Here is a 26,102-nt window from a genome sequence, read left to right on the forward strand (position 1 = left end):
TGCATCTCCTCTGTGCCCGATCACCTGAAAATATGTCAGAAATTTGCTTTGGCGCAAGACGACGACCACAGTATATTAAAAAGAACAGTGACGAATTCCACAGCAACGGTCCTTGGTCTATTCGGGATAGCTAGTGCTGCATACAGTAAATGTCAAAGGGTGCTCGTGTGTGTTTACTGTTGATCTGCTCGCAAACATGGTTTCCAATTGTTCTACATCATTCCTTTATGGCCAAGAAGGTGCCTGAAAGATTATATAATATGCTTGAAACTTGAAAACAATGTATAGAAATTTCCTACAGTTGTGTTATCGGCAGCGGTTTTTAAAACGTTTGTTCAAACCTTTGTTCATTTTTGACGCAGTGAGCAGAAACTGTGCTGGCCACAATGATAAATTTGATGATGGCGGCGAACCAGTGAGAAGCTCGTTTCCCTGCCCAGCTTTCTCTCTAGAGTCTTTGTATTAACTCTATGGCGCCGTCGGACGTCGCCCGGCGGAGGCCTCCACGCTTCGGTTCGCTGCATCACGTGATATGTGACGTCACGCCAGGGATGAATCGGCGCGACGCCAGGGATGAATCGCGTCAGTCTCTGTGCCCGCAACCGCGCCAGCGTCTTTGCGCCGGGCGTGTATGCGTAAGTGACGTGCAAACCAAGTCATGCATTTCCGGACCATAAGAGTGTGTTTGTCGGGCTGCAAAGAATAAAGTACGACGATTAACCTAAAACCACGTCTCCGTTACTTAGCCCATCCACACTGAGGCAGCTGCTTAACATGCTTCGCATCCACTGGGCTTAACCTTGATAAGCCTCCAATTTTTTTTTTGGTTTGGTTTTGTTTGTGGGGTTTAATGTCCCAAAGCAACTCTAGCTATGAGAGACGCCGTAGTGAAGGACTCCAGAAATTTCGACCCCCTTGGGTCCTTTAACGTGCACGGACAACACACAGCAGATGGGCGCCTTGCTTTTCGCCTCCAACGTAAAGCAGCCGCCGAGGCCGGGATTCGATCCCGCAGCCTTAGCAACAGCAGTCGAGCGCCGTAACTATATATATATACTGCACCGCGTTATTCTTTAATTTATTTTCTTGACAAATTCATTTTAATATTTCTCTCTTCGCTGTGTTCGAATGATTTCGCGCTGCGCTTGAGTCGCTTTTGCGCCTCCTCTGCTTGGGTACTCCTCTCTCGCTTCTTCAATCAATCGCCCGCGGGAGCTGTTCCAGCGATAGCCTCCTGGAGCACTGATGCAGCTCACTTCATCTCCTTTTTCCTCGCAATCATTCGCTCCGTCCTCCGCCTGCAGAGCCCTACAGTCACTACATCCACAATAAGAGATATTTAGGGGATGTGGGTCTTTCTGCTGACACAGTAGAGAAAAAAAAATGTAGAGGTTCAACTACCTTTTAACCACTTTTCACGATCGAGCGTTAGCCACCAGCTGCATTCGCTTTTCCTCGGCAAGTGGCTGCTCCGGTTTCTCTTTTTTCGATGGTATCGGCAGCCTGTCTGCATGGCTACGATTTCTGTCTTTAGGGAGTAATAAGGGAGTAATATACTCATTGACATCCACCTAAGCGCAGCCATACGGCTACAAAGGAAAGTTTCTCAGAAACTTCGTAGTCGAAGAAAAATTCGTCCTGGTCCGAGGATTGATCCCGGCACCACCGCTTTTACGGGGCTGTCGCTCTACCAATTGAGCTAACCAGGACGGTCAGCAAATCAGGTTGTAGGGCGAGAGCGAATTGATCAAATACTGGAAGTGGAAATGGTGTTGATCGGTGTTGATATTTAGGAGAAACCCCCAAGGTGGAGTAGATTTGTAATTAACCATAATTGGTCATTGACATCCACCCAAGCCCAGCCATACTGCTACAAAGGAAAGCTATACAGCTTAGAAACTTCGTGGCTGAAGAAAAATTAAAGATGGCTCAGCTCTGCTATGCCTGGATATACGTAGCGAAAAGCAGTGACTACCTCGGGATCAGAAGAAGTTAATTTCTCCAGTCTCCTGCGCCGTTCGCCAGCAGCTAAACTCCCCGTGGCTTCCATGTCGAGCGCGTCTAAGTTTACCGGCGTTATATAATTCCTTTACAGGAAAGGAATGGCGCAGAATCTGTCACTCGCGGAAGGCAAGAAGCGCCGCCCGGCAGCGTTGGAGCGCACTTGTTCCCGCTTGGTCCTCATAGCTGACTGCAGATGGGTGACGTCACATCCTCGACGTCACCCTAATTGAGTGACAACTATTTTAGTCTCTGGTACTTTAAAATTACTCGCCAATCGCAGTATCTGCCACTCGCGGAATCCCACTATCATTTTCACTGTAGACAAGCGAAATTATGAAGAGCGTTTTCTCCGTGACCTCTTCCTCTGAGTGCGGCGGAGAGAGGTTCGACTCCCGGATGGAGACTTCTTTTTTTAATGAGGAGGAGTCGCACACCTCTTAAGCGTTGCTAGGCAACGCCGGCAGAGCTTGGCGAGGGGGCTGCGCTGCTGGCCTTGTCGATGACGTCACTCGGTCGCGGCATACGGCATACGCGAAGCTCGGCTCCGACCCTCGTAGGGAAGCTTTTCGCTTCAAAAATTCATCCTGGTACGGGGATCAAACCCAGGACCACCACCTTTTAGGGGCAGTCGCTGTACCCACTGAGCTAACCAGGACGGTCAGTAGATCAGATGGTAGGACGAGAGCGAACTGATTGAAGATGGCGAACGGGTATGTCGTATTTACATAGGTTAAATTAAAGAGCGGAGCAGATGGAACTTGAAGATGACGAAGTTGAGGGCGCAAAGCGAGTATGTGTTGAAATTTTGCATGAGACGTGATCGGCCGCGGCGATAGCATAATGCTCTCATGCCTGGGCACAACGAATATGACGACGTTTGCCGCACAGCGCGAGATGAAACATTAGGGACTTTAGGGCGCAAGAATGCGTGACGCCATCTGTGGAACGTGTGAGGTATTAGGTGCAGGACTAACGCAAAGACAGCGAAACTTGCAAATGAACGCACTAGAGTTAACGCTGTAAAACTTAAACACAACCAGACTTCATTTAACAATATTTAGGGCTTGTCTGCAGTCATGAAGTAAAAAAACGGTTGTCGCCTGCAAGTTTTTTTTTTGTCAGTGTGACAAACTTAAGTTCTTGTTATTATCAACTCTGCTAAATATAGTTTTGTGTTAAATGTTCTGGTTTGTTGTTTTTAATTTGGTACACACGTTTCGAGATATGTCGCACCAAGAAAAACTCGCTTCTTTTAAATTTTGTCATTTAATGCGTAATAATCGTCAACCACGGTGCAGTCGTTCTAGACCTCGCCGCGAGCCCTGCAGTTGCAAATTGTTTTTGCGCCGGTGGCCGTTAAATGCCAAGATAAGCATGGAAAATCTCGAACTGAACTCTTCAATGATTGTAACGCTTATAAGCTTATAATGTCTGAAGTATTTAAAATTAGTAAAATTTGTTATTTCTAGCGGTCTTGCTAACAAGCCACAGTTTCTCTTGCAGTCTCCGATATGATATTTAGGCCAACCAGAAGGGTTCTCTTTTAGAACGAGGTTTAGTCAGATCGGAAATGCCTTTTTATGAGAAATCCCAAAGGTGGAGGAGAACTGGCAGTAAGAGAGTAATTATAGCCAACAATGTCCACACAAGCGCTGCCGTACGGCTACTCACGGAAGTTGTACACCCGTCACAGATATTTCCTACCTGAAGAAAAGTTGATACCATGGAGTTCAAACCTTGACCGCAGTCTGCTAGGACCAAGTCTGCTCCACCAACTCAGCTAGCGAGGACGGCTAGCATATCAGATGGACGGAAGAGAGCGAACTGATCAACATTTTGAAGTGGGAACGGTGTTTGGATGTTTTTAGGCAAACTCCAAAAGTGGAAGTAGAATTTGTAATAACCCATGTCCAGAATTAATTTTTTCTGAAAGTCTGTGCTGTGAAAGCGGTATAGCCTTCGTCTCTACTCGACGTTAGAGTAATTACTGGACGTAAGAATAATTACTCCCTATTAGAATCCTACTCCACTCAGGCTCCCAAAAAAGCATTATTATTGAAGCACCGTTGCCATTTCGAGCTCTTAATCGATCCTCTCTGACCCTGCCATCTGCTATGCTGGCAATCCTGCTTAGCTCAGCTGGTAAGGCGACTGTCCCGGACAGACGGTGGACCTGGGTTCGAGCACCAAATTGTTACAAATTTTCCAACTACGAAGTTTTCGCGAAAGCTTTGAAGCCTTATGGCTGTGTTTGGATTGTAACCAATGAGTAATTATTCCTTTATTATAATTGTCTATTGTTCACCACTCTCAGTCGTAGCGGTTAAGCAATCAGTCTTCTGTTCGCCACCAATCCAGCTCTTAAGGCGAAAGCCTTTAATGGCTCATCGTTGTCGTCAGCAAAAGTGCCACGCTTTTGCGGCGGCCCTGATACTTAAAGGTCCGCAGAAAGGGGTCACAAAGAAGGGTAAACAACGCCATAACACTGATAGTTATTGAACCACCCATCATTCTCCCGCAAAAATTTTCGATCTAGCTTCTGCAACACCAGAGATATCGGCGATTAAAAATGACCCTTCCAATTTTCCCTCTCAGCTCGTACACCGAAGGGAGCCATAAAAAAACAAAGAATACAAGCAAGCTCAGAGCTCCGCCCAGACATACGTCACTTCGACGAACTTCCGGTTGCCGCGCGCTCGCTCGCTGGCGTACTCGCGCCAACCCGTCCTCGCTCGCACACGCCTGAGGAGTTCGCCAGTTCGCGTAGCGACGGTTAGTGTAACCGCGAACCCGTGGTTATCCTATGTTACACGGCGGACCAAACCATGGTTGCACCACTAACCGCGGTTACCGCAAACCGAGCTTGACGACCTCGGTTTGCGGCGTTAACCGAGGTTATGACGGCGTCTGTTGACGGAAGCCACTCGTCGGCGCCCGAGTGCGCGAAACGTACGAGCGGGTCTGCTTCACAAGGTTATTCATTTGCCCACTGTATCACGTTTAAAGATCGATGTATAGATTATGGTGCCGCCCGACGTCTTCGATTACGGCCGACAGCGCAGCGACTGCGTACTGAAGCCTTGTCTTGCCTACAGTATCGTTTGAACGGCTTGTTGCTGAGCAGAGCGTCAAAAAATACGCGGCCTTAGCTATGAAAGTACACGAGTTTGCAACGCTTGCAGCACGGGATGCCGCGAGCAGGCTGAGGTACTACGTTACACAATTACCGCGGGGATGGAACGTGCGAGCGCGGCGAACGCCGGCGCCGTGCGTGACCGTCCCTAGTCGTCGCTAGGCCTACATTGCTTCGCTTTGAAGCCGCGGCGGTCGACGCTTTGGAACATGATCAACGCTGTCGTAGATCGTCTACTTATGAAACTGCCTTATAGTGATTCCTATCCTGCCATAGTAAAATAATTATAGGATTAACTCTGCCGACGCATTAATAGCAGAGCTAGTACGAGCAGATCGGATCAGCCGAAATGCACTAGCGGCAGCTGGCTTGAGCAGAAACTAGCTTGTATCACGGCTATCGCTCTTACCAGCAATTTGCTGCTGGTCAGCGATCCTCACGAGGGCTTCATACTTGATATTCGGCTCAGTATTCCAGACGCCAACAAATTTTAGCACGCTTTATTTCGGACATCGGTGCTAACGATCCGCCCTGTCGTTCGCGAACGGTATGCGGGAGGAGGGGCCACAACGGCGGTGTTTACGGCGGTCGAGGAGGGGCTGCCATCGTGCGGTGCTTGACCGTGCTGTTGATGCCTCGTCGGACGACACTCCGATACTCCTTAAACCACGTTATATAAATAAGATATTTGTAAATGTAGCTTCGTTCTGCCGATCCCTTAGTCGCTTCGATTGTTGCTCTCAATGGGCAATGGCCACCTAACCGATAAGGGCGGCGAGCTGTGTAACAGCCCGCACCGAGTTCGAGCAGCGCACGAGCAGCGCACGAGCAGACGACTGTCGCAGCTACCGGAAGTGTGTCCGTGACGTCATGGTTGCAGTGACCGCAGCGAATGGCAGCTTCTAGCAAGCCTTGCCAGTCAACCGACCCGTGACGTCACGGGACTAGGAAATAGTTCCATGCGACACCGCCAAGCGACAATCTCTCTGCCCGCGAATTTCAAAAAACGCTGTTTTTAAAAATTAATAATAAATTGCTGGCTTTGTTCCAAGGAGTTATACTTTGCGTTAATGCTCGAAAGGATGTGTTCTACACACTGAACACGTTTATCAGTGGTTTCTTGGGGGCCGTTTCCGTGGACCTTTAAAACAAAAATTAATAAACTTTGTCTCCCATCAGGGAATCGAACCTCCATCCCTTGGTTCCCCACCCCAGCACTTTACCACTAAACGCTGTTCATGATTCCCCTTGTCTACAAATGATAGCGAGATTCCCCCGAGTGGCGTACTGCGCGTTTCCTTTCCTGTAGACAATTTAAGGACGCCGGTGAACTTTAATGTGTTCAATGAAATGCTGGAGGAGGAGGAGGAGGAGGAGGAAAAACTTTATTCTGCGAAGCATTCCAACAAGGGGCGCGCGACCATCACAACAGGTCATGACATCACAAGGCGATTAATGCATATACGAATCTGACCCCACCGGGCCTCCGATCAACACCTTCTCGACTTTAACAGGGTGTTGCTCCGATCCAGTTGTCTGTGCGCCGCTTCCTCGAACGCCACACCACACAGGAAACAGAAGCAGACCCAGATGTCTAGGAGGCGTTAGTACAGCAGGCGTCAGCGGCGTTTGAAATTGATTTACAGGATAGAAAAGGCGCAGTATCTGTCACAATTCTCCGCGTTTACATGTGCCACGTCGTAAAAGAAGGGGGGAATGTGAAACAGTAGTCACCCTCTTTACTCGAAGCATCATTCACCGCCACATTCGCAACAAATGCATAGCAGAATGCGGCATTCAAGCTTTCGCCTTTAACCACTTCAGTCGCGATCGAATCCCGGCCTCGGCGGCCTCTTTTCGATCGAGGCGATAAGCAAGGCGCCCGTGTGCTGTACGATGTCAGTGCACGTTAAAGAACCCCAGGTGGTCGAAATTTCCGGAGCCTTCCACTACGGCGTCTCTCATAGCCTGAGTCGCTTAGGGACGTTAAACAACACAAACCAAACCAAACTTTAGTCGCCAAAGTGCCTCGTATTTTTTTGGCTACATTTTTCCACCAAAATTTTTGCTACTTGAAAAATATCATATGGCCGCATACAAAGTCATGAGAGCACTTTGTGTTTCTATATTGCAGGTAAAGCGGGAGACGGAGTGGTTCAACTGAAGAAGTGGAGCATACGCCAGCTGCTATAAAAAGTGACCGAACTGTAAAGTTAGAGCTCGTGCATTTTTCGTTTTCCACTGGTTGTCTCAGACACGCAATGCTTCTTGTTTCAAAGACTGTGTCGGGAATTCCGGGACCATTTGTTCGTTCACGTCACGAAAACGCAGCAGAACAACTTCTTCAATCAGATCAGATCGGAGCAAGCATCATTACGCAAATGTAGTTGGCTGTTTTCGGTATCAGACGCGTCATGCGTGGCTGGAACTAGCAAAAGGAGAAAGGGCTCCCGTCAACCTTTCACGGTTGTTGGGAAGTATTTGCCGCTAAAGTACTCGTACTTTCTCCAGGATCCCCAAGCTATTGTGCAAGATGCGCAATAAAAAATTGAAAGTATCCTTATTTCCTTAATAAAATGCTATGCGCAGAACTTCCAACGACAGTAAGGTTCATTGGTTATCCCTATCTCATTATCCCTGTCTACAAGAATGGAGTAAAAAATAAAGTTGAAAATTATCGTGGTATCTCGATCCTACCATGCATTGCGCTTGTTTTAGAAATACACTTTTCGATGGTGATGATCAGTTTTCTTGAAGCTCGTGACGTGTTCTCTGGTAATCAGTTTGGGTTTATTAAGGGTCGTGGTACACAGAACGCGCTAGATGATATATGTGATCTGCTAAACAGCTGCATTGAAGAAAATGAATTTGCTTGTGCCTTATTTTTGGATGTGTCCAAGGCGTTTGACTCTGTTAATCATGATGTGTTGTCAGATAAACTCCACAATTAGGGGTTTAGAGGTCCTTTTCTGTCTCTTCTTGTTAATTATGTATCCAATCGCTCACAACTTGTTGCATTAGGTAAATATAGAAGTGGCCTGCAGCGGATTAGATCCGGTGTTCCTCAAGGATCTATACTTGCACCTATTTTGTTTAATTTATATGTCAATGATTTGAGCTCTGTTTGCAAACTGTGCCGTGTTTTTCAATACGCTGATGATACGCTCTTAGTTTCTAGAGACAAGGACCATAAGATAGCATTATCTTTTATTCAACATGACAGCGAGTTAGTTATGGAATGGTTCAGCAATAACTTAATAAGTGTTAACAATAAAAAGACAGTATTTTGTCACAATTATTTAAAGAGAATTCCTAATGACGTGTCAATTCGCTTGCACAGACCTAATTGTATTCATTGCAAGTGTCCGTCAATTATGCCTGTGTCAACAGTTAAATACTTAGGAGTATGCTTTGATTCCGACATGTCTTGGAATACTAATTTGTCTTTTGTGTGTTCTCAGCTCCAAAAAGTTGCGTGTTTAGTACTCTGTCAAGTCCCTTTGCCCTATGAATGTACGCAAGCAAATTGTATACGACTTAGCCTACAGTGTGTTACGCTATTTGCTGCTTTTATTTCTGCTCTGTCTTTGGCGAAAGAAAGTGAACAATTTACTGAAATCCGTGCTTAAATCAGTAATGCATGGTAGGTCACGTGATGAACATGTAACGTTTTTGAACTTTTACATATGCCTGATTGTTTTCATCTATTTTCTGAAACAATAGTTTTTAAACACATCTGGTCAAATCATTTTTGCACACCTTATGTTCCTGTGAAAGACCTGCGAAGTCGTGATCGTTTTCTCGTGCCTAGAGTGCGTACACGCTATAGCGAGCGTCTTCGAAAACATTATGTTCCCTCTGTTCTTAAGCGGTTACCCAAAGAAATATTTTTTGCTAATTCCAAAAAGATAGTGAGATATGGTCTTGTGAAATTAAGACGTTAGTTCCAATACACAGCTTTGTTACTTATGTTTTTACATGTTTTCTCACCTTGCATGTGTACATCTTTGCGTTCGCTTTTTTGAATCCATTTTTTTCTCTCGTTTATGTTTTTTTTTTTTTTTTTTCACATGTCTGCTCGGTGCATGGCTTATTGGCTGTCTACTGCCGGGCACTGCCATTCAAGCCTTCGGAGGCTTTGGAAGGCCTGCATTTGTACTGGAAAAAGGAAATAATAAATTTTATTATTTATTTATTTATTTATTTACTTATTTATTTATTTATTTATTTATTTATTTATTGATCTCTACAAGGAAGAAATTTGCCAGTGGAAATTGTCGTGATTTGTCTTCGATGTTTTCATTGTTTGTCTCCTCTATTTATTGTTTTTTTTTTTTGTGCGTGTTGCGCGTTGTCCCTCATACCTCCTTTGCTTACCTGTTTCTTGCTTGTTTTATTTCTTTCCTGTTTTGCTTTTTTTTGTGCGTGTCAGGTTGTAGTTGCCTCTTGTTGATTTGCTGCTTAAGACCGCCTTCATAATGACATTGTTTGGTTGCTTAAACGAAAGCAATGCTGACTGCACAGTGCCCTTAGTTGGTTTGGAGTCGAGAACAAAATAAAGAATATGCCGCCATTCATCTCTGGAAGAAATGTGAAATACTACTCGCATTTTTGCCGGATGCTGAACTAACAACCACAGATCCTCTTCTTAAACAGTGCCTAGGAGCAAAGTGCAGTTGGCCTCCACCGGCACATTACTGCGTTCTAATCACACTCAGTCTACTTTAACGTTAAGTTGAGCTGTTATGAGCTACAAAAGGCCAAACGGCAAGCAAACGAACGAAATAAATTAAGGTGTCGCCACCAGTCGCCGTTTTCACGCACCAGGCAAAACCAAGCTGCGATGGCAGATACCGTTTTACTCGCGGATCTCTGAGGCTACATTGAACTATATCCGATATTTTTTTGCACCAATCATGCATTCCGTACTAATATGAACATCATTACTAATGCCGAGGGTTTGAACAGACGGTAGAAAACACATATTCCATTCACACATTCAAATCTTCAATCAATAAGACGCTCATTTATTGTACTTATCGGTTGCCATAATATACTGTGGCGCGTAATAGAGACGAAAAATTGTCGGGAATCAAGCGTAAATAAAACGTATACAAAAGCACTCCTAATCACAGAGATAAATGTGAAAAGGCATACCGACGACATGGATTTATCTGGCGAAAATTGTCAGCCGGACTTTCGCATGTAATGCCTAACGCCTGTGAAACCCTTATACGACTCACTGTTGAGTATAGTATCACAGTTGGGAACGTCCATCAACCTTATCTGATCACTCGAAAATTCAAAACGTAGCACTCCGTTTTTTATATGCCCGTTACTCGCGTTACTGCATCGTCAAAGCGTGATAACTTATACTTTTATCTAAAAGGGCAAGCAACTTGGCGTAGGATGGCTGCCGGCGACTGGTTGCCTACATGAATTTTTTTCGGCAGTGTAATGATAGTATATGAGCATATAAATTCGCACCTATAGCCACTCTATTGCCGTCCTAAAAACCGTGACATATGCTTAAGAGATTTCTAAACTTTTCACTTTTCCCACGTGCCATAGAATTATTGAAAACCTGCTCCACAAATTGATGAATGGTGTGTCACTTGATGATTTTGTTTCAGTGTTGAATCATTTTCTAAAGGAAAGTAATTTTCACGAACTTTTCATTATCTACTGGTTCCTTTTTTCATTCATGAGTTCTTTGCTCGTGATTTTTGGTTCTACAGCTATGTGTTCGTTTTTGCGAGATTTGTGGTTCCTGTTTTTCTAATAATCTTTCGGAACTCTAAACATTTTGTTTTGAATACTGTTAAAAGTTTCACCCCTTCAAGAGCCAGTGTGTGTGCATCGTGCCCAGTTCGCTATGAGATTGACCACGTCATCCAAATATCAGTTCCAACCGAACAATCAAATCCGGCCGAGCAGTTAGTTTTGCAGCCACGGAGAACAGTGCCTTAACCGACGGATTATTTTATTTGGAACGCAACTCGGGGCATAATACCGGCCTAGAAGAATAATTGTTCAACTTGTATATTAGGAAACTTCACAATCGCATCGGTTAGGCCTTTCCACATAGTTTCGGACGAACGGATGCTCTTCCACCAGCTTGCGCAGCTTATTCGGCGAAAGCCTTTAATGGCTCATGCTGTCGTGGACAGAATGTGTCCCGCTTTTGCGGCGGCTCTGATTGGTCGAGGCGGGATGACGTCATAGAGGCCTCGACCAATCACAGAGCATCACTACAGTATGCGCGAATGCGTGCCTTATATGGCTATATGTCAGTTAGTTACCGATTTCTAATTACTAATTATTTACTGATTGATGATAATTGAGTAATTCATTATTACCTAATTAGTTATTATTTCACTACCTACTCAATGATCAAATAAATGTCTGATTAAATAATTACTAATTAGTGCCAGTTGCGTAGCAGAATGCGGCACTCACGCTTTCTCCTTTCACTACTTTAGTCGCTTAACTCCCTCGTAATTTTTTGACATAGTTAAACCTGAGAAAATGCGTTGATACCACGAATTAACTGTAGTATGCAATAAAATGAGCCTGCAGTATAGGGCACGTGCACAATTCATGCAAAGGCTGAAAAATGTATTTTCGCCATGTGCCTAAGGGCCTTGCGGTTTCCACAAATGCAACCACAGGCGGGGTAGTGGGGCTCTTTCATTATTTTTACTCATGCATGCTGAATCACTTTCCTCCAACCTTGGTGAAACGTCGTACTCAGCTTACGCCGCTGTTTTTGATGGCGAAAAATCAGGCATCGCGTAGCGAGCAGAGGCTGCACTTTATGCGGGCACTCTATACTGTATTGAATTTATTGGCGATTTATAAGAATTATGCCCGAAAAACCTGTCCGCAAAATCTCTCACCCCAATGTGTCGCCCGATGTGGTCATCACCTGGTGGCGTCATACCGAGGCACTGGTTATTAATAGTGCTGAGTAATGGTAATATAAGTGTGATATAAGAATGAGTAATTACTAGTGGTAGCAATGGTAGATATTTTGTGGTAGGTAGTAAGTGACGCGATAGTTATTGATATATAGTGATAAAATTATTAGAGATCAGATAATTACTGGGAGACAATGATAAGAAAATTTGGGATCAGATAATTAGTAACAGGCTAATTAGCGATCAAATAATTAGTGATAGGTAGAAATAGTAGAAGCGTCGTTTCAGCGCTAATCCTTTTCCATTATCTAAATGCAGTTTCTCGCTTTTTCTCAAAAATATTTGGGATCAGATAATAAGTAACAGGCTAATTAGCGATTGATAATTAGTGAGAGGTAGATATAGTAGAAACATCGTTTCAGCGCTAATTCTTTTCCATTCTCTAAATGCAGTTTCTCACTTTTTCTATGGCTGGTCATGTAACCTGCGTGAGAAAGCAATTTTCGTGTACTGAAAAGAGGAAAAGTGATTTTGAATTCTTTGTTTATGCATTTACAGGTTTTCAATGTGAATAAATTCCAGATGAAGGACGATGGCGGTCACTATGTATACGCCAAACAAGATTATGTAGAGTGCAATGAGTCGAAGCAAGCAATCATCCAGTGCATAATAATTAACTTTTTTTTCGAATACAGCTACGACTGAGATTCTATATAACAAGGCCGTTCTCTTTTATCACGACCTTCTCTCTCATCAGTGAACGTCACAACGAGCGGATGAGCGATAAAGGGTCAGGAAATGTATACCTGCTCGCACCGGCACGGGTAAAGTGGCGAGTGGATGCCACGAGTCTCGACTCTGATACGCGCCCGCTGCTTCATTTAATGGCAGTTTATCGCCCATCCACAGTCGTGGCGTACGCTGCTGAAGTGCGCTGACCTTGTCAAGATCTCGGGGGTGAAGCCTGTGCACGAAAGGTTTGATACAAATGTTTATTCTTTGCGCTCCACGGAAAGTTAGCCCAACTGAATAATACTATTTGCCTGATAATACCTAGAAGTTACTAGCTGATGCAATATGCGACGGACCTGCTGTTTTCTCTTTTCTTGTCAACTGTCCGTTTGAGCCTGCTAGAATGTAATTAACTCAACTAAACAGAAATGCTGTAAACGCAACGACACATTTGCCGGAGGACGTTCAGTTCCCCCAAGAACCAAAAAAAAAAAGATGCTGATTTTCTGTTTCCTTCGTCACACGTTGATCATGGCATGCTTGAAGCATGAAGCCTTCTTTCTCATTCCTATTTGTCCACAGCCGTTCTCAAACAATGGCGAGGATCGCATTTTTTTATTTTGATTGGTATTTGCGTGCTTGATAAAAATAGTGTGATTTTGTGCTCCTATTTGTCCCCAGCCTTTCTTGGGGAACTGTGGAGGGGGCACACATTACTTTTGTCCGACTTCCTATCCGTTCCTAACGACGATGGAATTTCGCCTCCAGAGGAAGAACGAGGTCAGCATGAGGTAGACGGACCACAGGAAAGTGGGGAAGAAAATGGCGGCTGCGCTGGCGTTGATTGGCGCGAAGGCCCACACCGTCGCACCGGAGAATCCAACCAGGAACACGGACTCCAGTAGGGCCTTTGGTTAGATATGGATCAGAGAAAAACAAGGGAGGTTCAGGCAGGCAGGAAAAGGCTCATCTTAGGAATCAAAGTGAGATATTAGGGCGCGAAGATGATTACACATTGTTAGTACCCTAACAAATGTGGCTCACGTAATCAGCATAAGGAAGCATAAGGTATAATAGTGTAAAGTAAGGTATGAAAATAAGGTATACATCAACATCTGCGTAGATACGTCCACTGCAAGACGATGGCTTGCTGCACCATATTTCACCAATTAGTGGTATTTGCGTGCGGGCTAGTTAGTTAGATGACTCTGAAGACCTCTGGCGCTGCGCGCACGCGCGCACGCACGCACGCACGCACGCACGCACGCACGCACACACACACACACACACACACACACACACACACACACACACACACACACACACACACACACACACACACACACACACACACACACACACACACACACACACACACACACACACACACACACACACACACACACACACACACACACACGAGATTACAGCAAGATGTTCACACCGATGATGCGCTGACTACCAACTGGCTGTTATTTGTGATATGTGTGGCGTGCTGCATAGGGAGCGCTTTGTCAACTGCCGCGAAGGAGTTGTGTACAAGATTCATTTGACATGTGGGAAGGCACATGTGGGGCAGACAGGCCGATGCCTCAATGAGATGTTAAGGAAACACAGAAATGCGTGTGCAGCATTGTCGGCTCCAGGAAACCTGGCGACTCATTGCTCTCGTTGTGGAACGGATGACGCTCAACAGTACTCAAAGGGTAAACATAGTGTAGCAACGTTCCCTGAAACCAAGGTGCTGGCTCGGGCAAAAGATAATTTGAAAAGAGAGATTATCGAAGCATTTAAGATGATTTCGGGTCAAAAAGGGGAATGCGTGAGTGTTCCGTCTGTGGCGCTCAGCAGGAAAGAAGTGATACTGCTTCGTTTGGACAATATGATAAGAAGATAGACGCAATTTGCCATTATTTTTGTTTTATTTTTCCTTCAGAACTTTTATTCGCATTTTCCTAAATTTTCTGTTTTCTTCTTAATGTACCCTTACGTCTTATTTTTTGTTATGTTTTTTTCTTCTTCGTATAACAAATAACGGCCAGTTGGTAGTGAGCGCATCATCAGTGTGAACGTCTTGCTGTAATCTCTTGTGTGTGTGTTATGTTTGTGACTATAACTATGCAGTGCGAGAGGTCTTCAGAGTCTCTCCAATTAATCTGCTTTTGTGCTAGCTGCGGCCATCTTATCCTGGCACATATCCTGATCTCATCTACCTGTCTGATTTCATGCTGCCTTTTGCCTTTTCTTGGAATACGGGGAGATTGCTTATCTTATCACGCCTTACATCCCCGGCCCGTGCCAATGTCTTCTTGGGTTCCTCGGAGACCTTATTGACTTGCACTCTTTCCCAGGCCCAATCTGTTCTCTTATCCAATTGCCTGGAACGCCCACCATTTTCCTTCCCCACATATGCACAACGTGATTAACAAACTAGAACGTATTCAGAACCACCCTGCACGTTTCGTTGCTAACAATTATAACTTTGGCTCCAACATAACAAAAATTAAAACCGAGCTTGTGTGGCAGCCACTGTACAAAAGGAGAAAATTCTTAAGACTAAAATTTTTCCACAGTATACTTAATGGTGACACTGGAATAGACAAGAGTACTTACCTGATGCCACACACTATATATCCGTTCGAAAAGGTCATCCGGGAAATTTGGAGAGATTGCTTGCTGCACGAGTGTTTTTGCTAATTCATTTTACCTTTTTACGGTGAACCAATGGAATCGACGGCCCGAAAGTGTAGTCAACGTCCCATTCATCATCTTTTCGTCAGCCCTGATAGAAGTGTGATTTCTGTGAGTCTGGTCACATTTTCACTATGTTTATTATGATTTTCATCGTATATTATATGCTTTATTTTTTTATTATTGTTCTTGTTGTGCTTGGTATTTTCTTCTTTGTCCCTAACTTTCCTTTCTTATGACAAACAATGTAGTCCCCCTACAGTAGTGCCCAACGGGCGATGTAGGTATATGCATAAGTAAATAAATAAATAGCCCGCTGCCCTCTTTTCACTTCAGTCTGAAGGTGTTTCATTAGCCTGCAAAATCTGACTGGTGAAGCAGGAGGCCCGGCACATTGTATGTAAGTACATTGTATCTCATGGAAACAGGGGGACCGGTATATTGCACGCAGTACATTCTATCTAACCGAAGCAGGGGACCGGCAAATTGCATGCAGTACATTGCATCTCACCGTGCCAAGCATGCGACGTTTGAAGAGCAGCGGCACCCAGAGCCATGCGAGCACCATCTGCGTGCCGTAGAGCTGCATCGCCATCTTTGCGGGGCCCTCGAAGCCGTTCTGCGCGTAAACCATGTACGAGGAGAGCCCCATGCAGGCGTAGCACAAGTTGAACACCGGGAAGAAGCAGTAGTGGCGGGGGCACCAGGACGGCTTGCGAAGGTGCTGCACGCCACAAGCAACACATCGCGAGTGGCACACAAACCTCCGATCGTTGTACTGTGCGTGGGCTGAAAACCTCTCAGGGTACATGGAAGTAACTTTTAGATCGACGTAAATCATTTTAGATAATAGGAAATCAAATATGACAAAAAGATAAAGGAACAAAAAGAAACAAAACGAAAAAAAAATCATGAAATCAAAATATTGCTACTATACAGGTTACGCATCGACCGGTAAGGGAATAACCTGCCCTGGTGTTCCAGTAACTTGCCTGTCCATGAATATCGCAGCGCAGGGAGGCGATCTGATTCAACCGACAACGTGCTAAGACGGATGGATAGTAAGAGCTCTGTTTCCGGAATGTGGTATTTGGAGCGTGCCAGCAGCTGTACGCGGCCCCTTTATTCAATTGTTTTTAAATTTTAACCTCAGCATTTGCTGTCTTGCAATTCAATGCTTTTACAGGTGTGAAAATAAGCAACATTTTTCCTGTCTGACAATCAAAAGCTGCACAGAGTGAACAACGGAAGGGGGGGGGGGGGGGGGAGACACATCCTCGCTGTCTATAGCTTTGTCTGCACTCTTGCTCAGGCGCCAATCAAAGTTTTTTGGATTCAGAAATAGCGATAAACCTCAATTCCCAGGTCAGGAAGAATTTGCCAAGTAAGAGGTGTCCTCCGCGCAGCCCTGCTTGATATGCACGGCGCATCAACCTATGTCAGGTTGCGCCTGCAGCCAGACAGGAGATGCAGTGTTTTCATGCCTCTCATGTTTCGAAAACTTTTCCGTACACCACTGCCTACTGGTTTCTGCACTTCGAGGCAAGGCAAGCATGAAGGGTGAATGTGGCGTAGCAGGCGCAGGCCATAATCATGTGCGGCCAAATCTCAGCAGCGTCACATTGTAGTGAAAAAAATTAAAGAAGCGACAGCTTACCAAAAGTGACTTTGATGCGGTTTCGAGCGGTTGAGAAACGTAACGTGGTGTCGATGTGCATTAACTAGTGTCCTGGCTTGCTGTGACCACAAGCAAGACTATTGTCACGCTGAACCTCTGGACGTGCAATACCCGAGACACCAGCGTGTACCCAGTCAAATCAAAAATACTCGTTTTGTTTATCTCGTTGTAATTTCTTCTTCCAAAGAAAGGCAGTGCCAAAGATTGTTCCAACTACCGCACGATCGCGCTTATTTCGCATGCTAGCAAGGTGATGTTGAAAATCCTCCAAGGTAGGCTGCAGCAGTATGTGGATCGGGAGCTTCCGGACGTGCAAGCTGGGTTTCGCAAGGGCAGAGGAACTAGAGACCAAGTTGCCAACCTTCGCTGAATCATGGAAAAAGCAAGAGAGTTCCAGAAACCCATCTACTTCTGCTTTATTGATTATGCGAAAGCGTTTGCCTGCGTAGATCACAGCAGATTGTGGCAAGCTCTCCAAGAGATGGGAGTTCCAATTCATCTCATCTGTCTCCTCAGGAACCTGTATGAAGGGCAAGAGGCCACAGTCAGAACTGGGCATGGTCTTACTGATTGGTTTCCAATTGAGAAAGGAGTGAGGCAAGGCTGCATACTGTCGCCCTGCCTATTTAACCTATATGCAGAGTGCATCATGAGGAAGGCTGGCCTGGACGAGTCTTCAGCTGGAGTGAAGATTGCTGGAAAACGTATCAACAACCTTAGATATGCGGATGATACCACTTTAATGGCAGAAAGTGAAGCGGAACTCAAGAGACTTCTGATGCGCGTGCAAGAAGAGAGTGAGAAGTTTGGGCTTAAACTGAACATTAAAAAGACAAAGATCATGGCGTCTTGCCCTATTAAGTCCTGGAGCATCAAGGGACAAGAAGTGGAAGCTGTGACAGATTTTCTCTTCTTGGGCTCCAAGATTACCTCGGAAGGAGACTGCAGCCATGAAATTAGGAGACGCCTGCTTCTGGGAGAGAGAGCAATGGTTAGCCTTGACCGCCTAGTAAAGAGCAGAGACATTAGTCTGCCAACCAAGATCCGTATAACTCGTGCTATGGTCTTTCCAGTTGTGATGTATGGATGCGAGAGTTGGACTGTGAAAAAGGCTGACCACCGAAGAATTGACGCGTTTGAATTGTGGTGCTGGCGAAGACTCTTGAGAGTTCCTTGGACTGCCAGAAGATCAAATCAGTCAATATTGTCGACCATAAACCCTGACTGCTCATTGGAGGGTCAAATTCTAAAGTTAAAGCTCGGCTACTTTGGTCATCTGATGAGAAGAGAGGAGTCGCTGGAGAAAGATTTGATGTTGGGAAAGGTTGAGGGTCGCCGGAGAAGGGGTAGGCAGCGAACGCGTTGGTTAGATGGCATCCTCGAGGCACTGCAGATGAAGTTATGTGATGTTAGGAAGATAGTGAGAGACCGGAAAGCGTGACGTGACATGGTCAATAAGGTCACGAAGAGTCGGACACGACTGAACGACTGAACTGAACTGAACTGAACTGAATTTCTTCACGCAAATCGTGCACAGAATCGTGTTTCGCTTATTATATGGACACGGCATGACCAATGTCCGCGACTTGTTCAGCTGTACAGGGCACGTAAGCGTTCCCCTTGAACCCGGAGGGTGCCTTTAAAGGCGCTTGGAAGAAGCTCCGCAAACCCTGCTGCGCTCCTTCTGGGGCAATATAGTTCCGAGCACCTCAGCCTGCAAAGGTGGTTCGAGTTGCCGTGTTTCACGGGGTTCAAAACTGAAAACGAGTCGTGTCCTGCACACGCGAAAACTTGAAGTTTCAAGTTTCAAGTGCGAAACGCTCTAAAACAGCGTGTCGAAAGACGTAAAGGTTCACTGTCACTGATGAAGTTCACTTCTCAGAAAATCACTGCAGTCCTGGGCAAGCCCGGATTTCCGGCTGTCTGACTTTGCGAGAAAACGACTGGGCTAGTCAGTGTACTGACGTCACCAGCATTATATTTAGTGCGAAACGACATTTAATATTAATTATATTTAGCACCCGTGTTCGTCCTGTCGTTTTGCGCTAAATATTATACTCGTGATGGGAGGCTACCTGGTCACGTCAAGCCTAATCAACCTTCCAGTTACCCAAGCAGGTTCATACGACTTGGTTGTCGTACCCCTAAAGGCTGAACTTATGTGTCCAACATATCTTTTTTCTTTCCACCTTATACTTAAAACTGAGCTAGGCAGTTTCCTTTCGGTATAGTTGCTGTGAACGTCGCACAAACTGCGAGTGCGCCACCGTTCGAAGCAGACATGCGTTTTCCTTTTTGTACCCTTCCGCGTGCTCGACATAGTAAAGAGAAAACACAGTAGTGACCCCAATGGCATATGTGCCTTCTACCCCCTTCCCATCAATCAAGGCTCTCAGCAACAGACGAGCGATTGGATGCAAACGCTATTAGGATATGTATGTGATTGTTCCGCCCAGCTGATTTATGATGCGTAAGCGGATAATGTTATCGTGTACAAAAACGTTGTTATAGAAGTCTGTTGCGTTAAAGTACAGCCTGAAGAGCATTAAATGTTCGCTTTTCTAAAGAGATAATCTTAGTGGCCGCATGTATTTGGCCATTAAATATGAGCTATGCAATGCATAGATGGAGTTAACCGCCAGTGTGTACTAGCCTGAGAAGTTAAGGACACCTCCATCTTCGTCTTCCTTTGGATAAGCTCACATCTGCTCGAAGCTTGAGGTAGGTTACGTTGAAAAGCCGGCTACAATTTGAAATAATCACGATATCATCTAAATAACTAAGTAACCGGCATGCTCATCGATCACATTTCTTGATATCTTGATATCAACTTCTTATAAATGCTGGATGCGTGATTCCTCTCTCTCAACCGTAGGGTCTTCTGAGCAGCATCACCTGGCGATAAGTAGCGGAAATATTGCCAAAACGAATAAGAGCGCATTTAAAGCCTGCTGTTCCCGTCGCTTCTATGGCACGATGAATTAATACCACATATGTCTCAGCACTCAAAGCATCTGTTCAAATCCCCTGAGTGCAATTTGTTGTGTTTTTTTGCGATTCAGAAGATCCAAATAAATTACTAAATTCTTTTCTGAGGTGTGTTCCCCTTTAGGTTACATTATGGGATGTTTTTATTATTAATATCCGGCAAACCAGTCATCAACGAAGCCAGGAGGTGACGGTATGGCAACGATTACTGTGTGCAATTTCTTTCACCGTAATCATTTCCTGCCTTCACTGAGTGTATGTTACCTTTAGGTTGCATTCAGAGACACCTTTCGGTAACGATCGCCGTTTAACTCACTGAGGGACAACCAGTGAGCAGTAAGTAGTTGCGGGACCCTACCGTTGAGAGAACGGAATTACGCATGCTAGGGTGTGAGGAAAACGAAGGCATGATTGAAAATACTTGCACTTGACTATAAGCGAACCTTCAGTGCATAGTTTGTATAGCTTGTGGCAGATAGCGGCTCAAAAGGGACCATTCAAGGGCCAGCAGTATACCGCAGCCACATTTCGATGACCCCTTGGGTTCACATGTGCGCGGTTGCACCTTTTACACGCTAAGCACAAAAACACAAATGTCAAAAATACATAAAGCAAATAGTCGAACGGGGCGCGCCAGCTCCGATTCAATCGCGCTCGTGCTGGCAGTCCCCTTCTACTCAATCAACGAGTTTACGGTGCGTATCGCGCCTCGCAGGCAGGCGCGCGCGCAGTGGCCGGAGCCACCTGAACCGTGAACACCTAAAAAACACACCTCGACCGCGCTGGGCCATAATAAACACTTTTATACCGCCAAACTCGCAGAAGCCAATAGAGGCGTTGATGTGACGTATGTGCTCTGCGCTAGCTGGTGGCGCCAGGTCGGCGGCTGGGCTCAACAACAGCAGGCCCTGATCGCACCTGAAACCCCACTACCGCGGTGGCAGTTCTTTGTCTTTGACGCTTTGCACAGGAATATATATCCCGTCCACGGCGTGGCCTTTCGCCGCTCGTTCTCGGAAAGGGTCTGTCTGGAGGCCCAGTTCATCAAAATGTGAATGGCGTATGCTCCCCGATCATTTCGTTAGACGTGCATAGAGTTCGCTGCTGTTTTCCACAATTTCTATACGCTGCCGTATTTTGACCTCACTCAAGAGAAACCTACAGGAAAAATGGTTACCCACCGATTGTGTCGAGTCGCGCATAGATGGCGCCTTTCAAGAGTTACGAGATTCCATCGCTTCGTGCTTTTATTGGCCCGCTTGGATAAATTTGACTGGTGGCAAAGCCTATAGGGAAGTAAAATTACGAGCAAACCGCACTATGTGTATGCGAGTTCCTTTTTCATCCCCATGTAGTGTTTTCTGTTGAAGTTTTTAGCTTCCGATAGTTTGTTGGCGTTAATCCACGCTGTAATACGCACAAACAGCAATGTTCTTTTCGCAAAATAAAGTTTAAAGGCAACGCGCAACGCTGAGGCTGCCGGATAGCAAAACTCACCCTACCCGGCATATTATTTTTACCCCGATGTGTCCCCAGCCAGGAACGGGCTGTTGTTCGGCCTTCAAATACACGTGCGTACCTCGTACCAGTGTCGGTACTCCTTGCGAAGGTACACCGAGACGACAGCTCCTCCGAGATTGGGAATCACGCTTATTGCCACGGGGACACTGTACTTCTTCAGCTGCGTACATCATAGAGGAATCAGGAGACAAGCAAAAACCGGAGCACCAGTGTCTCAGTTTCGTAATTTATAACAGCACAATGCCTACTAGTTGAGATCAGAGTGGGAGCTGTTCTCTTGGAAGGAACTATAAGACCGAAGTGAGAGTATTCACAAAACCTTAATGTTACTTGTTCATCGTAGTCCCATAAAACTCACCTAACGTTAATTGTCCTCTAATAATTACACTTTATTAGCATATTTTTAGCTCTGAGTTGTTATATTAACAACGGCCTTTAAACGCATTTTTGGGGTTAATTTTATAAAATATTTTTACTCTGTCTACGTGCATGGTTTATTTTTCACTCATTTGACAAGTACTGCCATCCTTGTTATCCGGCCTGAGGCAGAACTGGGCGTTTGAAACAGTCAAACAGCTAATTAATATTTGTATACTTTCTTAGCATTAAGGGCACGAACACCAAGGCCTTAGCTGAATTTCTTGGGGTATTGAATGAAATTCGTTCTATTTATTATATCGCAACAGCTTGTATATGGATGCGGCCTTGTTGCCTTATCAACAACCAAAGCGGCAAATGATAACTAGTCAACCGAAACCTCGAAGATATTGTTACGGTGCGCAAGATCTAGATGACGACGACGCACTGGTGTGGTGTTGTGAAGACTACGCTCGGGCTAAGCTGGGTTCGTGCTGGTGGTGTGTGCTTCTGAGAGTTATCTGGCGTTTACCGCTGTGTAAGTTTCCCTTAACAATATCTCCATAAAACATGCAGAGTAATCTTTTAGGGCCGGTTTCGCTCAGATATTGAGATATGGCGTCGCAGATAAAAGTGCTCCGAGATGAAAGGTGGCCCTAGTTGGGCGCTACTCTCGCCTTCTCAATCGCTGTGGCTTTATCTTGATCTACCGAAAGAGCATGTGACATAATCTTGTTCTCTACTCCACTTAACGGCTGACACGTGCGCGTTATCTGTACAACCTCCAGCACTTGAAAGCCTCGACGCAATACCGCAGATGTCAAGCTTCGCTAGGTACACTCCGTCCCGTACAAACACTGTGAACGCTGTACATTTCCGGCAGACACTTAACACAGTAGGTGAGATGGATCTTCAGGACTGTATGAAACCTCTCTTGACGCGATTAAGTATTGTCTCAGGTAGCTAGCGTTCACTTCATGGTAAATGAGGGCACAATGAGCTATGAAGTTGCTAATGGTACAGTGACTTGCGTGAGTTAGAGACTGAGTCAGTGACATCCTAGGGGAGCTAAAGGTACAGATGAACTTGTCCGCCTCATGTACAGCAAGTAGAGGCGATGGTGCGTCAGGGTAGCAGTGGGAATTTGATGTGAAGAACTGGGCAGCGAAGCGGGAAAAAGACGATAAGATGTGATTAGGAATTTGTGGCATCATTATATTCGGCTCGTGGGGGTGGTGATGACGGCCAATGGGAATGCCGTCCTGGCAAAGCTCGGTGGGAGTGGTGGGGTATTCTATCACTGTCACTGCGGCGGAAAGTCAAAATGCACTCGCGGTATTACTCACGCTGGAAAGGTCTAATACTGACCGGAACAATGACGCGACATGTCATGCCGCACTGTCCGATTTTTCGGACATTGTCCGCCGAGAGCCCCGAATCCTGGGACTTGGCGTAAATCCTCAGCACTTCGGCGGAGAGGAACTTCATCTTGCCACCTCCGAGGCCGTCTTCTAAACACAATGTTTCGGGCGTGGAGCAGATGGCACTGTTACCCGGGAGACCTGCAGGCCGATAAAGGGATCAAGATCACATGAACCATGACACTTGGTTCAAAGGGCCGTAAATTATCTATCAAACAGTTGCGTATAGCTGCTCCACAGTGGAACAGTTGACCCTTGCCTGTTACCAGCTGTTTTGGCCCGCACGCAACATTGTTCCTTTCCTTTCGTTGAGCAAGAACAGACGATGGAAAAATCGATAAAGCCCCTTGCCACGGCGCTTGGACATATAGGATCAGGTCCTTGACAGCGTATAGACGACTGCTATACTGGCTGCCCTCGTACGAAAGCAAGGTTTTTTTTTATTTGTCATCGTTTTCATGCTTCGTCTTCGTGGTATCTTTGTAATGCCGCACTAACTGCCCAGTCAAACTAAAAATACTCGTTTTGTTTATCTCGTTGTAATTTTTTCGCGCAAATTGTTTAGAGGCACCTAGAAAACGGTCTCCCAAGTTGACATATTGTGAGCAAAATGCGTTGTGAGTTATGATAAGCAGTTTCCGCTCACGTGTGCTTTTTGTGGAAGCTCCAATTTCGGCATAACAACATCAACTTCGCACTGCGGCTTTACAGTTCCTAGCGCGCAAGTCGCTTCTGAACGATGCACATAACTAGAAAAAAAATAAAGAGTAACAAAGGAGTGATGTGCACATTTCCCATCGTGTGCGCTGTGCTCGACGCATCCGTATGTACAAGCACCTGTTGCGGTATCGGTAATTGAGAGATTCATGTCCTTCACACTAGGGCGCAGTCCGACAGTCGCTTTTCAGCAGGTTCTTTACAACAGGTTAGTTGCTTTACTATGACAATTTCGTTTCGTACGAATCAGTTGGTGCGCCGGGGCTAAATGGAAGGTACAATAGAGAGCACGGCGCCATAATCGCAAGACAGACAAAGCGCCTACCACGTTCCTTATTTCTATGCGCGGAAGATGTACGATCCATTAGGGGAAATGTACAACCACGGCTACCGGCTACATTACACAATGGAGAACTTTAGATATGGCGGAAGTGAGGGAGCGTCGCTGAAGTGACAAGATATATAGGCCTATAATTTGTTGCATGTTTTCTTGTAATTGTGCTTGAGACATTGGCGCACACAAACACCGCGTATTATTTGCCTAGGATCGCACAGTGAATCTTTTCGCTCATACTGTCCCACAGTGCTATATATATACAGATTGAAACATCGAGCGATTGTTATGACGTGAAAGACGTGTTTAAGCTATATGAAATATAAAGGAGGAACTAAAGCTACAATATAACCACTGATAAATCATTTATTGTATTCCAGCTTCTGAAGAAATCTGGCTTAAGCGTTGCAGTGAACGAAATCTGTGCATTAACGATTATGCACGTTTTGCTCACACCAATGCTCGCTTGTTGGAACCGGAAACGAGACAGCATCAAGAAGAAATTTAATCGCAAATTATTAGTGGTCGTATGAAGATTTAGCAGGGCGTAGCGCATATGTAATTGTTTAACGCATCATTTGAAACAACAAAACACGCAAGCGTGAGTTTGGGGTTCATACTTCATTGACTAATTTATTTCGAACAGGTACATGTAATTAGGAAGAGGTTGGCAACACTGGTTCAGATGACGCGATAAATAGGCTACTAATATAATGCATGCCAGACGTCAACACACAAAACACCGTCACAAACTGTCGCTGTAAGAACCACTTTCACATGCGAACATACATGAACGTTGTGTCTAAGCATGTAAGACCCCATTGCGAACCCCTTTAAGGAAGCCAAATGGCAATTGCAGTCAAAGACGACAGTTTGTAAAGTGCGAACTGAATGTTCTAGCACCAGGGGTGGGGCACAAAATATTTCTCAGAAAAGAACCCCAATACCAAGCGGGTGCTCTGCGCTGTGCCTGTGTTCGATCCATCTGGTGCGCATATGTGAGCTGACCACGCGGTGCACATGTTTCTTACTCGCCGGAACCACATGTGATTAGCCATGATACTACAAAAAGCATTGCGTTACAATGTTTATCGGTACCCGCGACACGCTATTCGTTTGGGAAGCGACCAGACACTCACGTGGTGGTGCCTTGCCAAAAGTCCTGCCTCCTGGGTGGTCCCACGGTGGTGCCTGGACGGGTCCTCTGGCCCCGTCATGACAACGATGGCCAAGAGGACCATCGGCGGACGCCTACCCCGTCATGGCTTTACCTCCTGGCGGTCGTCGTCTTCTTCCTTGCCTTTAATCTCTTTCCACTACTGTGAAGGTTTAATTTCACAACTGGGCACTAGAAAACGGTGTTTGTATCTGTCACATTATTCTCCTCCTGTGAAGGGTTCGGCAGTGGTAAAGCAGGTAACCGCGATTTTTTACTGCCATAGTGTCTGCCGCAGTGACATCTTAGGAGTTAAATTACATTAAATTGGTTTACAGGAAAGGAAAGACGCGTATCTGTCACGCTGTTCGTGGACAAGTGAGCCGCGTCATAAGGGAAGGGAGGAAGGTGGGAGTGAAAGCGGAAAGAGAGAAAGAGGTGCCGTAGCGG

The 26,102-nt window shown here is 45.5% G+C and overlaps 2 protein-coding genes across 2 annotated transcripts in view; one reads left to right on the forward strand and one right to left on the reverse strand.

Annotated features, from left to right (window-relative positions):
• LOC146174843 (S-phase kinase-associated protein 1-like) overlaps positions 1-7,730 on the forward strand; it is a 30,297-nt gene extending 22,567 nt beyond the window's left edge. The window contains exon 4 of the mRNA XM_084585468.1: positions 7,272-7,730. Coding sequence (XP_084441594.1) covers positions 7,272-7,301 — 30 coding nt within the window. The 3' untranslated portion in view covers positions 7,302-7,730. The remainder of the gene's footprint in view (positions 1-7,271) is intronic.
• A 5,790-nt stretch (positions 7,731-13,520) lies between these two features.
• Positions 13,521-25,737, reverse strand: LOC146174844 (translocator protein-like). Its single transcript, XM_084585469.1, has 5 exons — positions 25,680-25,737; positions 23,393-23,586; positions 21,726-21,827; positions 15,992-16,204; positions 13,521-13,697 (listed from the first exon to the last, which is right to left on the reverse strand). The coding sequence occupies exons 1-5, from the start codon at positions 25,735-25,737 to the stop codon at positions 13,521-13,523; spliced, it is 744 nt and encodes a 247-aa protein (XP_084441595.1).
• Positions 25,738-26,102: the final 365 nt, after the last annotated feature.

This window comes from Amblyomma maculatum, chromosome 11 (assembly GCF_055883805.1).
Source record: "Amblyomma maculatum isolate TAMU_Amacu chromosome 11, ASM5588380v1, whole genome shotgun sequence".
Lineage (NCBI taxonomy): Eukaryota > Metazoa > Arthropoda > Arachnida > Ixodida > Ixodidae > Amblyomma > Amblyomma maculatum.